The following is a 16,662-nucleotide window of genomic DNA, read 5'->3' as shown; positions in this document are numbered from 1 at the left end:
TTATTAAAATAAGAAAACTTCGAACAAAATACATCGATTGGTGTAATACCTATTGTGAATTTCGCCCAAATCTTGTACATCGACTCAGATTTTCCCATACAATTCAAGTCATTTGGAGACGGTTTGAGCAGGCCTCAACGACCCCTTCTGATCGTGTGTTCATATAGTCGACGTGTGCGGGATTGATGATTGACTGTAGAGAACTGTAGTTTCTGGAGCTATTTCAAGTTTCGGAGCTAAAATGGCGTTGCTCCAAAAATAGATTCCTTGGAGTTAGAGAGGTACCCGATAGCTCTGGTGGAGTTAAGTATTGGGGTATCTGCTGGTATTTTCTCCGTAATATATTTCCGGATTATTTCGGATTATCAGGATTTTATGCAGCTCCAAGTCCAAAATAGCTCCAAAACGACAGTTCTTTTATGGCGCAAATTAGTATGTACTTATCCCTAGTCGCCTCTCTTGCCAGGCCAAACGGGAGGACAAAATCGATTTTACTTGATTTCAGTATAATGTACCAAAAAAATTGTCCTAGACGGACCGCTAGGACAAAAATTATGGTACACTACACTTTACTTCCGTGAATTTCGGATTTGTCCTAGCATTTTTTCGGTTTACCCTAGCAAAGTGCCCGACTGGGATTATATGCACTTGAAAAAAGAGAAAGCCATCGAATAAGACCCTGTCGAACATGATCAACTTCAACTTCCTATTCGCCTAGGAACAGCGCCACGCCTGCGAGCACCCAGCGCGCCCTATCGCCCGCAATGGGCATCGATATCTCCACCAGCATCCGTTCGCGATCGGTGGCGTAGTACAGCGGCGTCTTGATGCAGTTCTCCTTCTCGTACATCTCCTGGGCGTCTTCGCGCACGAACGCCACGTAGCAGGATGGCACCGCCACCAGCTCCTGGGCGTCGGACACCGCTTCCAGTAGAGTGCCTCCTTCGAACGATGCACCTTGCAGTAGCAGCCTCGTGAGCTCGAACCACTCGATCTTCGTGCCGCTCAGACGCTCGCGCTCCCAGCACGACAGCAGCTTCATGCCGTCCATCGAGCACTTCTGCTCGCGCGCGCTCTGCTGACGAAGCGCATTGAGGAACGTGCCAGGGTGCAGCAGCTCCGACAGATCCAGACCTTTTGTGAGTAGCTGGCCAGTCCCCACCGCCTCCTGCCACTCGGAGAGCGCACGCTTGCGCATGGCAAGCCCGCGCAGCCAAGTGGCCACGTTCTCGCTGCCTTCCCACTGAGACGACCACTCCGCTGGAACTGCGCCCTTGAGCAGCGCAATCGCGACTGTCTGGATAGCAGGAGTCAGCAGTCCAGTGCCGTAGATGACCTTCTTCAGAGCCTGCAGGCTTGAGTTGACCTCTTGGACCAGATCTAGCGCGTACTCGTTCTCTTGAGCCACGAAGGCGTCCGCCGGTGCCATCGCCTGCAGATTCTTGCCCGGGCTTGAGGATGAGGAGGCTCCTTCCAGTTGGAAACCAGTGGTGAGCTTCCCCCATGTCTCCAGCAGCGGACCGAGCTGCGCGCGCCACTTCTCGCGGTCGAACGTCGTGGCTTCGGCTTCGCTTGAGGAGAGCGCCTTGAGCTGGGCGATCACTTGGCCCGAGAGAGAGCGTTGCATGGAGCGCTCGATGTTGTCGGGGAGGCCAAACATGGCGGGCGCGTCGAGATCCGGGAAGCGGTCGATGACGTCCAGGTAGTCGGCGTGTTGAGAGCTTTGAGGCAGCTTCACACCGCGCATGAGACTCTTCTGGCCCGACAGCAGCTCTTGGCTGAAGTATTCCGTCAGATTGCAACGCAGGACGCGTAGGTCGTACGGGTTGTCGATACGTCCACCGTAGATGGCGTTCTCCATGAGACCGTGCAGCGTCTGCCAGTCGATGCCACTGGACCCGCCCCCGCTGGTCTGACAAGCCAGCTCCATGACGTTCGAGCCTGCGCGGAAGTCTCCGAATGAGAACTCGTAGAACTTGGTCCAGCCCTGCGGGATGTACGTGCGTCGCTCCTGCAGAAGCGCGTGGAACCAGGCCAACAAGAAGAGAAGCTGCGCGCGAGCAGATGACCCGCGTGCGATGAAGTCCGGGTTCCAGGCTGCGTAAGTGCGCTGCAAGTTCTTCTTCATGCCTGGAGGAGACTCGAACGTGATCTTGAGACTCTGCTCCAGCAGAACAAGCGGGAAGGCGTCGTGCGGCTCCGTCGTCAGCCACAAGCGGAACTTGTGACTCGCATTCAACGCACTAAACTCCTTCTCTAGCACTGGCAGCCACGCGATGACGAGGTGGAGGTTCTGTAGACACAACCACTCGCCATGCTCCGCCGTGGACTTGAGCAGGCTGAGCGCCTTCTCCTGTTGCCCTCCACCCATAGCCACTTCGAAGTAGTGGCCCTTTCCAACGACCGACGTCGCGACCTCCTCCAGCTCCTTGGACGGATCAGCTCCAGCCGTAGTGAGCAACAGCACGGGCGTCGTGTTGGTTGCCTCTTCCGTTCCGATGACCTTAAAGTCAAGCGACGGGGGAGTGAGCGACTTGAGCTGCATAACACCACAGATGAACTGAATGATAGCGCTCTGTAGTCGATCGGGACGCAGCGCCTGAACCACAAGCAGCTTCTGGAACGCAGAGAGGCCTCCAGAAGACCCGGACTTGTCCATCTTCGGGTGGAAGTTCTGCTCGCACTCCATGGACTTCGACCATCGGATCCACATATCGTGGCTCTCGAACTTACACAACTGTGCAAGCCGTGGCAGTGCCTCGACGAATTGAGTGTACGCCTCTTTTCGCTCGGGTGACGCCCATTCTGGCAGTGGCGTGTTGCCTCCCGACCCCTTTTCGGTCTCCACCAACTCACCACAGAAGAACTCGTACTCGTTCTTCTCGAAGCACTCGGGGTGCATACCATGCACCAAGTGCATGCCAAACATGGGTCGGTGTTCCTTGAACAGCGCTCGACCGACAAACATCAGCACCTTGTACTCCAGGATGGGGATTAGCCGCAGAATGCGGTCTTTGGTGCTGGAAGACTCCATTTTCGTTGCCAACGTGGCCTTGAAGAGCCCCAAGAAGGAAGCTAACGAGAAGCGGTACATGTGGTTCACCGCACTCAACTGCTTCACCAGGAAGAACATCTTGGCGCCTTCGTGGGCGAACGGACAGTACGTATCGCGCTTCTCGTCCAGCTCCTCGGATTTCTTCGCTGATCGCTCGAGAGCGTTCTCGATCTCAGCACTCGTAGCTTTCGTCTTTGTGAGTGACTCAACTAGGATGGTATTCTCCAAGATATCTCCTTCCGACGTGGCCAGCGCCTCCACGAGCTGCTTCTCGAGCGCTGCCAGCTGCACCTTGCACTCTTCTTCTTGCCGCAGCAGCTCGCTCTTCTCCTGCTCCAGCTCAGGCTGTTCGTGCTGGATGGTGACGCCCAGAAGTTGCCCCTCGAGCCCAGACTTCGTGACCGTAAAGTTGACAACGTTGACGATTGCCAGTGCATCGGGGGCAAGTGGCGGTGACGGGTTCCGTGTGACGAGGAATAAGCGGAAGTTCTCGTTGTAGTCGATCACCTTGTCGCCAAGTGCGACGACGAACCGCGGACCTTGGTGGATCAAGTCCTTGCGGACCAACGGGTACAGATACGGCTCCACATTGTCGACTTCCAGGATCACCAACGTCTTACCAAACCTCACAGCTTGCTCCACCAGGTTCACGAACCGAGCGTCTTGGGACTGCACAATAGACAGTGGACGTGTCGTATCCTTGGCCAGTTCAGCTTGCAACCACGTGGTGCTTGCACTGGCAGGGTCGATGATGAATGGACAGCGCTCGCCGCTCGAATTGGAAACAATCAACGCGTTCTCCATCGACAAATTGTCGGATGGGAGACCCATTGCCTTCCACGTGAGCAATTCGCTCTCCGTGCTGAGCAACTTACGGTAGTCAAAGTGAATATTGCTCGAGGAACCGGTAGAACCGTCGAGGATATCACGTTCCCACTCCTTCACAACGCGCTTACGAGCGTCCTCGGAGCATTTGCCCAGGAACGTCGTGAACGCAGAGGCGAGCAGCATTCGAACCGGTAAATCGGTCAGACGATGCTCCAGCTCCTTCACCTGCTCCGACCAGCGATGCTTCTCACCACCCAGCTTGCTCAGTAAGCCCTGGGCCTTGGTTAACGTTTTCTCGGCTTGCTCCAAGTTCATTTTCAAGATCTCAGCCTCCTTCGTCTTCTCCCCGAACTGCACCTTCATCTGGTCCACCTTGACGTCAATCTTCTTCAACTCGCTCTCGCATTGAAGCAGTCGCTGTTGAGAGGCTTCAAGCGACCTCTTTGCCTCTGCGAGATCGTTTTCCAGCGGCTCGATCTTGTTGAGAACCATCGAGTACTTGAGGTTGGCCTTCACCCACGTGGCCAACGGTGCAGCAGCCACACTCACGCGGTAAATGGTCTCGTGGTCGAACGAGGAATTCTTGCTCTTGACCAGTTTCGTGACGGTCTTGGAGATCTCCGGCGTGATGCGGTGGGCGTCGTAGTTGAGGATGTCGTCCTTGACGCCACGGTTGCCCAGGAACTTCTTCATGGAATTCCACGACGTGTCCTGGATTCCAAGCAGCATCAGAACGGCTGAGAGGACGTCGTGGATGGGTTCAGGCGGCATCTTGAGTGAGCGGATCTCGTTCAGGTTGTCGCTCTTGATGTTGCCCACGGCCTCCATCGCAGTCCGAAGAATGGGCGTGATTTCGCTCAGCTCCTGCTCGATCTCGTGCTTACGCGCGTTCGTGGCGATCTCGGCCTTGGCGAGCTGCTCCTTGAGCTTCTCGACTTCGCGTCGGTTGTCAGCAGCAGAGTCCAGGGCGTTCGTGATTTCCTTCATAGCCTCGTCGGCCGAGACTTGCGCGGCACTCAGGTCCTTCTTCTTCAAGACGGCGTTGCGACTGAGCTCGTCTACCGTCACACTGGCCTCTTCCAGCTTACTCAGACCGCTCTTGAGGTGACGGATCTCCTGCACAATCTGCTTGCACTTGGCTTCAAACAGAGTTCGCCACGTACCGAGGAAGCAGATGAACTCGCGCGGAGTGGCGCCAAACTCCTTGCAACTCGCGTACAAGCTCGTAATCAGTGGCGTGGTCTTGATGAGACTGTCGACGAGCTCGGACCCGTTCAGCAAAAGCTCCGGCAGGCGAGCCATACTGCTCGTGTTCCATTCCCCCATCCAGACGATAGCGCAGCGAGTGTAGAGCGCTGGGTTGCTCTCGCAGCGCAGTACGAACTGAGGGTTGCGCGAATCCATCGCCAGCACAACGTGCACGAACTGCCGAACCCGAGACACAAAGAAGTCGTACACTGTTCGGATATGCTCCTGCCCACTAGCTCCAATACTTTCCAGCAAGAGCTCCTTCAATGGTGCGATCTGTGGCTCGATCTCCTCGTGTGTGTACAAGCCTGGAACCTCACCGGAACTTAGCAAGGAGTTGGTGAGCTCCAGGATAGCGTCTTGAGTGAAGTGGTGGTCCTCCAGGTAGAGCACGTAGTGCTGTCCTTCTACACCAGCCTTCACCAGCAAACTCTTGAGATCAGTGCGAAAGCTACTGGCGTCGTAGTTCCGAGTGATGCTCGGAGAGAACATTGTGTAGTTGAGCATGTACGAGATGAGCGTCGTGGCCGATCGGCGCCCGACGCCGGAGTTCCCGACCAGCAACATTGAGCCCCCAGGTTCGGACATCACGCGCTCGATGATGGTCAAGTGCTCGAGGATCTCGTCGAACAGCAGCATGTGCAGGTCCTTCTCCTCACGCTCGTAGAGGACCATCCCCTGCGAAACAACTTGGGAGAACTCGTCACTTGCTATACGCTGTAAGGACGCTGCGGTGGCTGCTGCAGCGTTGCCGGTTCCGGCGGCGTCTCCACCCGCCGTAGCCCCAGCTGTCCGACAGTGTAATGAGCTGAAGTAAACGTCCTGCAGCTTGATAGCGTGACGCCATTGCTGCTTCCAGACAGTATTGAGGATGCCATCAAACTTGGATCTGGCCTCGTTGTCCACCAGGCGATCTCGGAAGAGCCGACGTGCCTCGTGTGCTAGTGCGTCTAGTACATCTTCGTGCTCGAGGTCGTATCGCACCAGGGCGAAGACCCACTTGGTTAGATCTCGAGGTGTGAAGAGGTAGTGGCGCTGCTCGTCGACCGTGAACTTGGTCTTCACCGTGTCGTACACTTCGACCATGCTCTTAGCCAGTCGATCGCGGTTCGCGGGGTCTTTCCACGTAGCTGGGAGGTTTGGAGTACTGGAGGAGTCGAAGACGCCCTCCAAGAAGGTAGAGTACACTACCGCGAGCTCGTCCGTCGACGGGTAGTCCATGTACGCTACCTTGACGATGGCAGTGAAACGCGTGGAGAGAGGGTGGCGCCCCACTGTCGTCGCTGCGTTCATGGAGGCAACGAGTTGGATCTTCTCGACTCCGAGGAACTCCAAGTGCTGGTCGTAGAAGCCGTTGAACGTGCTCAACTGCTGCAGGAAGGCGATCAACATACACGTATCGTACTGGTCCGGCTTAGGCAGGTTGATGTCCTTGAGGTAAAGCACAAGTCGCTCGGCGTCTCGAGGTCGGTAGACTCGCCCCGTTGGCGTCGAAAACAGCGAACAACACTGCGCAATCTTATGAATGACATGATCGGCGGTTGTTTGCGCGTTGCAGTGAAGGACTGACACGGTGACGCTCTTGAGGTTCTTGAACGCTTGGCGGATGAGCATGTTCTTGCCGCTTCCTTCCGGTCCGACGAGGATAAACGGCTCCATCTTCTCCACCCACGGCTCAATGAGCTTCAGTCCTCGCTGCACGCTCACGGTCGGCACGACGGCGTCCATTCCGTTGGCCACAAGGTCTTTACGATCCATCTTGCCGTCCATAGCGCCGTAGGTATCACGCTTAGTCTCGTACGTGTAGAAGGTAGAACCTTGGCAGTAGCAGTCAAGCGGGGCGCTCATGTCCGGCGGACGCTCGTTGGCCATCATGAAGAGCGACTTGGCAAAAGATGCGCGAGATCCCATGGCCAGGTTGGCTCCCAGTCCTCGGATCATAGCACAGACGAACTCGGACCGGGTCGTCGCCGTCGCTACGTGACTCAAGCCATTCATGATCGTACCAACGGTGGTCGTCGCCACAATGACATCGTACTTATGCAGCTCCTCCAAGCCGCGCGTGAACAGCTCGTCGATCCACTGTCGTAACGGGTCACGTGTGTTGCTGGTGCCTGCATCGGCTGCAGGGGGGAGAGTGAGAAGCCACTTACTCACAAGTCTCTGGATGACCATGTCCTCGTCCGAGAGGAAGATCATTCCCATTCGAGAGATGGTAGCGGGTGAGGCGAACCTCAAGTCATGCGTCTCGAAGACGAAGTTGACGTTCGGTCCGAAGTTGATACGCTCGCCGTTGGGCAGAGTGAGTAGGTGGTTGTCGTCCAGCACGGAGTTCAGCGACTCGATCCACTCCGGGTCGACGTCACCGTCACAGATAATCCAGGAGCGAACGTTCTCAGGCTCTTTGACCACTTGACGAGCTGCAGCAGTGAGTACGCCATCTTCCCACTCACGCGTGTCCAGGTCCATGTGGCCCAGCAACCTCTCGCGCGGCATGGACTTAGGGTTCATGACGTGAGTCTTGACGAGCTGGCCGCACCGGATCAACGCTTGCTGCAGCACCTGCCACACCGTGGACTTGCCACTACCGGAAGGACCCACAACCACGCAGCCCATGCGCTGGTCGAGTGACTCCTTAAGCTGCAGCATCTTCCTGATCTGCAGCTCGTCCACCTCCAAGAAGAATGGTTTGCTCGTCATGACCTCACGAATAGCGTCGCCCAAGGCTCCACCCGCTAGATCAGCCGACTCGACACCAGGGAAGACGTCTCCGATCAACGCTAGGAACCGGGTAGAGTCCACAAAAGTGAGCTTTGACAGCGTGTTGATACGCACAGCCTTGATTAGGATCTCGGTCTCCTCCGCCGTCGTCATTCGCACCGGTTTACTGTCTACTGCCTTGGCTTCTTCCTCTCCGTTACCGTTCGCCTTCCCACTGGTAGCTCGCTCCTTCTTCTCCGCTTGTAGCAGTTTTCCAGCCGTGTTGAGTACAGCTTTCAGTGCACGCAACCCCCAGTCGTAGTGCTGCTGTCGAGACAGCAGTTGACCAGAGAGGGAGTAAAGCGACACAACCTTCGATGCGATGTCCTTGGCCTCGCTGAATCCTTCAGAGTAGAGAATAACCTCAGCGATGAGATTGTTGTCTGGCCGACCCATAGCCACAGGACGGAACAGCGCCTTGAGGTTGTCTGGTAGCTTAGATCGTCCACCGTAGCCCTTTCCGGCGGGGTTGAGCGTCACGAAGATGCCAGCGTTGAAGTCGACATCAACAGAGCGGTTCAGGAGGCTGATAGTGCCCGTCTTCTCCTTGATGGCGTCTTGAATCACCTGAATCTGCTGGGAAATAGCCGAAAGCTGGTCTTCCTTCAGCCGATTGAACTCGTCGAAGCAGCCCCAGGCGCCACATTTAACGAGTCCGATGAAGATTCGACCCATGGACTGGAAGTCGATACCTTCATCGCAGTTAAACACTAGTACTTGGCGTCCAAATTGTCCGCCCAAAGCCTTCACCGACTCCGTTTTGCCAGTACCTGCAGGCCCGTACGGGTTGCCTCCGAAGCCCATGTGCATACCTTGAGTAAGTGTCAGGTAACACTTGTCCGTCAGCGGAGTGTGCACCAACTTGGGAGCGTTGCCCTGGTACTCGTACGTGTAGGCAAACTCGGCGTCGTTCATGCGGATCAAACACGGCGGGGGGTCTTTGCCCGACTGCTTGCGAGTATCCAAGTAGAAGCGGAGCTGCTTCTGCCAGATCCAGTCAGTGACAGACCGACAATTGGCGGCCAAGAGCTGATCGCAGACGTCGATATGGTGAACCAGGTCCAGCACCAGCGCCTTCACCTTGAGACTCATCAGCAGCTCTGTGCTCAGATCCAACGACGTCAGCTCTCTCAGTGTGTCTTGCAAGCTGCGCTTGAGCTCCTGAACTCCCCCACTCTTGATGGCTTGTTCAGCTTGTGAGCAGAATCGGATCTGCTCGGTCAGACACAGCACCTGGGATGGAAACGCGTGGTAGTCCGGAGCGCTAGCGCTCACACACTGCGCAGTAAGCGCGCGGATCGTACGTCGCATCTCGTTGGTGAAGGTTTCGAGCCATTCCTCCACGTTGCTGGTGACTGCCACTGGCGTGTGGAGCTCCACTCGTTCACCCGCTGCACTTAACATGGCTACGATCTGGTCTTGCTGCTCGGAAAACTCCACTCTGTACACGCCTTGGTAGAGCTTTTTCAGGTGGCTCTGGATCACGGCGGGGTTTTGAGCTTGGCCCAAAATCTCAAGTAGATCTTCGTCTCCGATGAAGTAGAACCGCGGCATGCGCGAGCGCTTCTCCTCGAGGAAGTCTGCCAGCGCCTTTTGACAGCGATCGAGTTGATCTACCATTGTGGTGAGTCGCTCTACCAGCTGAGGGAAGAGCAACTCATCCGCCAGGTTGAACAGCTTGGGGTCTCGTTCTACCGACCCCATGATGTCCGTGAACTCCTCATCAACCCGACGGAAACGACTCTGCTCTGAAGGCAGCGCTCCTTTCGAGAAGATGGGCTCGAGGAAGACCCACTTGCGCTGGATGAGGTTGAGCTGCGTGAGCACCTGGTCGAGCGTGGCCATCTTGATCTCGTACTGGCTGGCCTCGACCTCGAACGGCTTGAAGAACTGCGACTCCTTCAGCGACGCCAGCAGCGACTGGTTGTCGCCTAACGCGAGCGTCAAGTCCTTCCAGTCCTTGATGATCGCCACGCGACGTCCGTCGTGTTCATGCGCCAACAACGCGAGCTCTGCTGTCTCCGTCCAAGCGCGGAGTTCCTGTAATGCGTCTCGAATCGTAACTTCACCTTGGGCTCGAGCATGGAGCACCTTGACGAACTGTAGCGTGGCTGGTAGCTCCAGCACTGGAAACACGTCCATGAAATGCTGGACAGTAAGGTTGTGCTTCTCCACGCCACGAGGGAACCCAAGCTTCCGGAAGAGCTGCGTCCAGTGATCGTCCTTGAACGGTTCACCGCGACAAAGTTTGAGCGTTGGCATTGCGCGCTTCACGTTTGTGTTGAAGTCGTTGATCTTGTCCACCACGACAGTCCGCTCGGCACTGTGAGCTGCCTGCTCCTTCACCGCATCCGCCCACTTTTGAGCCGTATCCGGTAGAGCGAACATGTTGGTGCAGAAAGCAAACCAGTCTTGAGTCGCAATCGCTTGGACGTCTTCTCGGAACTGACGGTAGGTGTCCCAGTTGCGCTGAAGCTTGCTGACATCGTCGTCGAGAGCGGCAAGACCGTCAAAAACCGGTTCAGTCATTGAAAACGCAGCGCAGTTGGACGTCAACGTCACGCTGCGTGTCTTGAGCTCGTCCATCTTCTCACGCCACTCAGTCATGGCTGAATAAACCTTGGCAAGTGCGTCGTCCTCCCAGGAAGAAACTTCCACAGGGCGGAGTGCCGTCCACCGCTGGCGGAACTTGTCGATCTCGACGTTGCACTCCACGACTTGCGCTTCGATCTCGCCCTTGAGACTTTCACGCTGCTCCTCAATCATGTCGTTGAAAGCTTCTAGAGCGATCTCAAAGTTCTCCCAGCGCGTGGGGAGCTGCGTTAAGCGATCCTCCACCTCACTCGTGTCCATCGTCGCTCCACTCATTCCTGCGCTGCTGCCTCCACCAAGCACCGCAAGCAGTAGGATCTTCTTCTTCTCAGCCTTCTGAAAGTGCGAGTGAGCGTCACCTTTGCGTGCATCGATGTCCTTCCACTCCAACTGGGCAGCGCTGATCTCGTCGATCGAGTGGGGCCGCTTGTTCAAGCTCTCCATGGACGCCTCCACGAAGTCTTCCACAATTCGAATGTGGCTCAACGTGCTCTTGCGTAAGGACAGCAGCAATGCGTCCGTAAATCGCTGCAAGTGCTCGTCTAGCGTGCGTTTAAATGGTACCAACGACACGTTGATGCAGTCGACTTTGACGAAGTCCGGAATCTTCTCGCTCTCCTTGCGTTTAGTGCGGATCGTTTTAAAGTTGAGCTCCCAGTCGGCTGGTTCTTGCAGTGTCGCCTCCATGACTGCGTCGAGGTCGACATTCCCACCGCCTCCAAGTCGCGCGAGGAAGCCCCAGTGCTCATACTCGAACATCAACCCTTCTACCCGTGTGAATAGCCTCTCACAGGCTTCGTAGACTCGCACGAGGTTGCGCGCATTGGCGTCACACATCGCTGCAAACACTTGCGCGTTCGCAAAACCTCCAAACTTTGTGGGTCTAGCGACGAACTTTTTCATGGCCTTGTAGTACGTCGTGCGTAGCTCCTCGATAGGAGGCTTCAACACGAGTGTAGTTCCTCCAGAGGCTGCCGAAGCTAATGCAGCTGACGCAGTGGGGAAGTGCAGCTCCGTTTTGATCTCCTTAATCTCCGGGAGGTTTTCATTGAGGGTCTCGAGTCCGAGCTGGTAGCCGGACTCGAGCACCTTGTAGAGCTGGTGATCCCAGTACAAGAACCACTTGGCCGTGCGTGACGAGTCTTGCTTCCGCGTGGCCAGTTGGGCACCGCGCTTGATCTCGTCCCAGCGTTCCTTCCACTTGGCAGGGTGACGCAGTAAGTCGATGTCCAGCAGAGCCAAGAGATCTTCGCCTAACTTCTCGTGAGCGCGCTTGAAGCGCCGATTCTCCGCCGCCAGTCGATCCGCCGCAGTCTGAAGCTGGTTCACGTACTCGTCGCACTCGTCCAAGTTGGCCCACGTCACATCCTTGCTCTTGGTTTTCTGGTTCTGGTTCTGCGCGATGCCTGGCCGCTGTACGGCGTCTTCGAAGGCGAGGAGAGAGTCGAGTAGCATGGGCTTCTGCTCGTCGATGATCTGCGCCTCAATGCTGTTGTAGAAGTTGGCCACCTTTTGCAGCGTCACGCCGAAGCGGTAGTACTTCTCCGCTTCTTCGGCCACTTGACGCACTCGAGTGGGCACCCACGCGTCGCCAGCTTGAGCTGCAGTCTGCTGGGACGAGAGCTCCGTGAGCTGGCGGACATCGCGCAGCAGCGTGACTAGGAACTCACTGAAGTTCACGACAAGGTCGCCACTTTGCTTGTCGATCTGCATCAGTCGTCCACGCAGTCGAAGCGACTGGCCTCCGTTGTTCTCGTCGTCTTCATCCAGCGCGCGCAGCATGGAATCCTGCCAGTCGCGAACACGATCGAGCACGAGCCCGCTCGCCTTAGCCGCTAGCTTGTCACACTGCTGCGATAGCCGCGGGAGGGCAGGCAAGTCGGCCAAAACACCGCGTGCTAGCCGCTGCATGTCGGCCACTCGTCGACCTAGTGCGTGAGCCCAGACAATGACGTTGACGTCGCTGCTCAACGTCTTGCCGACGTGCATGCCGCTCTTCTTCTCTCTCGCTCCGGCGCTGCTAGAGCCAAGATTCTGCTTTCGAGTCTCGAAGTCGCTGTCCAGTTGATCAACATGCGCCAACAATTGAGCGAGTAGTGCGTCGCGCTCACCAGTGAGCGCTTGAGTCAGTGTAGGACGCTGGAGGAGATGCTGGTACCGCTGCAGTAAGCGCGCGGCTGCACTGGGTTTTGAAGTGACGGCTCGAAGGCGTTCACGTAGCACGACTGCGACTTGCGTCTCCATTGGGGCAAGGGAGCGATCAAACTCGCTGAGTGCACGCTGCCAAGCTGGCTCGGTGTATGCATTGTAGTACAGCGGGCGGAGTCGTTCGAATGGCTTGAAGCAGGACTCGGCCAGCTCGTCCTCTTGGTTCTTCCCTCCTCGAGACGGCAACAGAGCATGGAGCTCTTCATACGTTGTGCGGACACGCAAGACTTGATCAAGTCGAGCACTTAGCAGCTGCACACGCTGAGCTTGAGGAGACACATGTCCCTCCCAAGCATGTTCGCTGTGCGCCGGCCACAGAGTTCCCGTCAGGGACTCGATGCTGTTCCGCCACTTGTCGCACAGAGCCACTCCTTGCTGCAGCAGTTGGTGGACGGCGTGGAACCGCGCTTGCCAGACATTAGCCTCAGCCTCTTTCTCCGCTCCATTCAGCGCCTTGGCTTTAGCCAGGACGAAGGCGTTGATGGCGCCCGTGACAAGACCAAGCAGGTGATCCATTCTTCTCTGCGGGTACACCTGATCCCGCGCAAGGTCGAGACGCCACAGATCGTCTGCTACATTTGAGGCGTCATCCAGCAAGTCGTTCATCTCGTCGAAGCTGAGATTCCCCAGCGGATCAGTGAACCGCTGGTGCACCGTATCAAAGGCTGCGCTGAACTTCTTCGCTCGTCTCGCTTGCCTCCCGTCCGTCTGCATGGCTTCCCAGTAGGCAAATTCATCACTCACAGTAGCAATGCTCATAAGTCCGTCGTCTCCTCCATCACTCGTCAATGCCTTAGCCTGCTTTGAGTCGTTGCTTCCTCCCTGGATCAAAACTGTCCCAGCCAGTCCTGCATCCAGCTCCAGTAGCACGTCCTTGAGCTTCTGCGACAGCTGAGCTGCCCGTGCACCGTCACGTAATAGCAGTGGCGCGTACACTTGGTGCACAGTCTGGTAGAGACTCTGCAATGGCGTCTGCAGCGCCGACGTGAGCTGCACGCTCGTGCTCATGTTGTCCGGCGTGAGGGGCACGGCCTTCTGCAGCTTGAGGAAGGCCGCGGTCTCGTCGTTGTTCCCGCCCTCCTCACCGTCCAACGAGTTGGTCAAACGGATCTCCTCGCTGCCGCTGGCGAGGCGCGCGTGTAGCACGTTGCACTGGACCTCGTCGAGGAACTGCGTGAGTGCCTGCTGAGAGGCTTTGTCCTCACTCAGACGCGTGTTGCGAGGCGCCCAGAGGCCGCGCAGCAGGCCAGCCAGGTAGCTGCGCCTGGCGTCGCCCACGTCCGGGTCCATTCGCTTGCTGGAATATACGATAAGATCTTCTTCCTGGCTCGAGGTTTGTGCGGCTGGAGTCGAAGTGAGCTTGAGGAGGCGCAGGTTTGGATCGCAAAAAAGTATACCACTTCAACTTGGTGTAAATTACATAAGACAACTTCAAGTATGGGTTCTGACAGGGTGTCGTTTCGATATCTATTATGGGAGGACATGTTGGGTTTTTAGTGTTTTATTTAGGTCAACGACAACCGACAGATCCCCCCAAGTCGGGTAGTATAATGCCTGCCAAGGTCTTTGAAGGCTGGTCTTCCTCGGATGATGAGTGTTCGAGTGACGAAGGCGACCTCGTGGATGTTTTAGAGAACTATACGAGAGAGTTAGGGGCATTGTGTGGCGGCTTGGAGCGGCAGCAGCGAGAGGAGACTGAAGATGAAGAGTCCAGCGATGGAATCGACGCTGGGAACGACACGCTAGCTTCGTTAGAGGAAATGGCGAGGGAATGTGCGACTTTGCTTGCCTGCCTTGAGGCTGGAGACTTTAGGTAAGACAGTAGTTGTGGGAGTATAAGAGGCATCCGTTCTAAACCATGTCAATGTTCATGATATATAGCCTGGAAGATGTCGATGATGAAGCCTTTGAGGTGTCAAATGAGGATGATGCTGCGAAAATCGTTTGTCTTGATCAAGAGCCGGAGGAGCACCAGCATGAAGAGCTTGCGCGTGAACTTGATCAATTTGCGGATGAGCTGAACGATTTTTTATCGTGCCTCGGCGACACTGGTCCAAGCCTTATAGATGGTGCAGTGCCCAAGCAGAAGAAATCGGTGGATTTCACATCTGTTGCTGGCAGCGATGACATTGAAGCGAAAACCACAGACGATAATACCGAGCTTTCGTCTTGCCCAGCAGAGGTTTTCAGCAAGCGGACGAAGAAGGCTGTAGCGCAGCATGTGCAAAGACTAGCGCTTCGTAAGCAGCGGCGAGGTAGCAGTGGAAAGCAAGCGATTTTGGATTACACTCGTCAGTTGCGTGCAGGCGCAAAGGAAGAACGCGCTGCCGGGGCTCGAGTCACTTGGTCAAAATTCCAAAGTACAAGCTTCCAGCAGCACATTACGCGTCAAAAATTTGCCAGACGGAGGGTACAGCAGATCCAAGAGGCTCAGCGTCTCGTCGAGTCGGCCCGCCTACGAGGAGGGATTGGAGCCCCACATCACCGCTCATCAAAATCTGGAAAACCTAAATCTGACAAGCAAGCAACATATCTGGATCAGTTCAAGCCTACCTCAGTCCCACCAAGTGAGTTCGACCCGCGTTACCTTTGTTCCGTCTACCTCTACGGTCTCCGTCGTCTTGGAACTACCTTCATCACATTTAGCTCACTCGCAAAACTTGAACAGCGCGTGCGAGCAAGGTTTGGAATCCACGAAGTCGTTAGTATTTACCGTGAAGTGACCGAACTCATCCTACCAGAAAATGCCTCTAGCCTTCATCGCAGCAAAAGACATCGTCTGAAGCGACTCCAGCGAGTTTCGAGTCTTGAACACGTCAACGACGGCGACACACTATGTATTACCCAGAATGCGTACGATGATATGACTATCCTGTGCGACTGGATGAAAAAGCGGCAGCAAGTATTGCACGGTTTTCAACATCAAGCGCCTCGATCGTCGTCAGTAATATCGACTACTGCAAGCAAAGAAGTGCCACCGCCAAAGCCAAATCCAAGAATAAGTGCCGCCGCCAAGCCACAACTATGGGATTCCAATGGTCGCAGCATCGGCGTCAAGACACAACATGCAATTTAGGCGCAGAAAGTTTTAAGGTGACCCAAGGTCAAACGAACACTTTGATTGTTTGAAACGATTAGAAATGCACGGTGCGAGACTCAACTCCGTAGCCTTCAACCGGATACTTCGTGGATCTCTGCGTTGTGCCAGAGGTTGAAGAAAGTGACGAGACGGATAGACGACCCGACCCCATTGTCGTCAACGCAGTAGTTTGGTGGACTCCTACGACGCGGGCGCAGCAGCCATGGGAACCGCGGCGGCCGGGGCCGCAGGGGCGAAAGCCGATACCGCAGCAGGAAGTGCCGCACCGAGCAGTCCCGTCGCAGAAGTAGCCACTCCACCGATGTCGCCGCTGGTCGCCGCCTTGATAAGACCCCCGACATTCGAGATCACCGACGGGTTCGAGATGAGGCCCGAAAGCATACTGAAGAGGTCCTCCGTCGACAAGGCGGCGAACGACGGATCCACTGCGCCTGGGTTGCTCTCCACCATCTCCTTGATCTTCTTGGCGAGCTGCATGCGCTCGGCCGGGGTGGGCACCGCCGGTGGTTGGTTGGCCGCAAAGACGAACGACACGAAGTAGACGAGGGCCAGAGCGATCGCAACAATGGACATCTTCATGGTGGTCGTTGGGGTGAGAAGCTGGAAGTCGGGGCAGTGGCGGTCGGCTTGAGTGCTTGGAGTCCAAATGAACAATGAGAGAGGATTGAGCCTCACTCATTGCGGCTAGTCTCAGGACCTAACGGGATTGAGGAAAACAGAAAAGTCCGAAGTACCGAGGATAAATCCTTAGTGTCAGGTTCAAGTGCGTCAGAACCCCACGAACAAGGAACGGTCTGCGCTCACTACGCACATCTCGGATTCACTACAATAGTTTCTGGGAAATGAAAGTTCAAAAGGTTTGGTGCCTCGA

General features: G+C 56.0%; 3 protein-coding genes across 3 annotated transcripts; 1 reads left to right on the top strand and 2 right to left on the bottom strand.

The window, feature by feature from the left end:
• Positions 1-706: 706 nt before the first annotated feature.
• On the bottom strand, positions 707-13,981 carry PHYSODRAFT_503646 (hypothetical protein; the record flags this gene model as incomplete). The annotated part of the gene is made up of 2 exons (XM_009528351.1): positions 707-11,743; positions 11,813-13,981. 2 exons carry the CDS (start codon positions 13,979-13,981, stop codon positions 707-709), a joined length of 13,206 nt encoding a protein of 4,401 aa, XP_009526646.1.
• A 1,105-nt stretch (positions 13,982-15,086) lies between these two features.
• Positions 15,087-15,767, top strand: PHYSODRAFT_500491 (hypothetical protein; the record flags this gene model as incomplete). The annotated part of the gene is made up of 4 exons (XM_009528350.1): positions 15,087-15,131; positions 15,264-15,410; positions 15,477-15,635; positions 15,708-15,767. Coding segments are annotated over 4 exons (411 nt in total), but the record flags the coding sequence as incomplete, so codon positions are not given.
• Positions 15,768-15,971: 204 nt separating this feature from the next.
• Positions 15,972-16,370, bottom strand: PHYSODRAFT_501373 (hypothetical protein; the record flags this gene model as incomplete). The annotated part of the gene is made up of 1 exon (XM_009528349.1): positions 15,972-16,370. One exon carries the CDS (start codon positions 16,368-16,370, stop codon positions 15,972-15,974), a length of 399 nt encoding a protein of 132 aa, XP_009526644.1.
• Between the last annotated feature and the right edge of the window lie 292 nt (positions 16,371-16,662).

Source organism: Phytophthora sojae, assembly GCF_000149755.1.
Source record: "Phytophthora sojae unplaced genomic scaffold PHYSOscaffold_4, whole genome shotgun sequence".
Classification (NCBI taxonomy): Eukaryota; Oomycota; class Peronosporomycetes; order Peronosporales; family Peronosporaceae; genus Phytophthora; species Phytophthora sojae.
The sequence above is the reverse complement of the archived record's forward strand: the minus strand, read 5'-3'. Positions and strand labels throughout refer to the sequence as shown.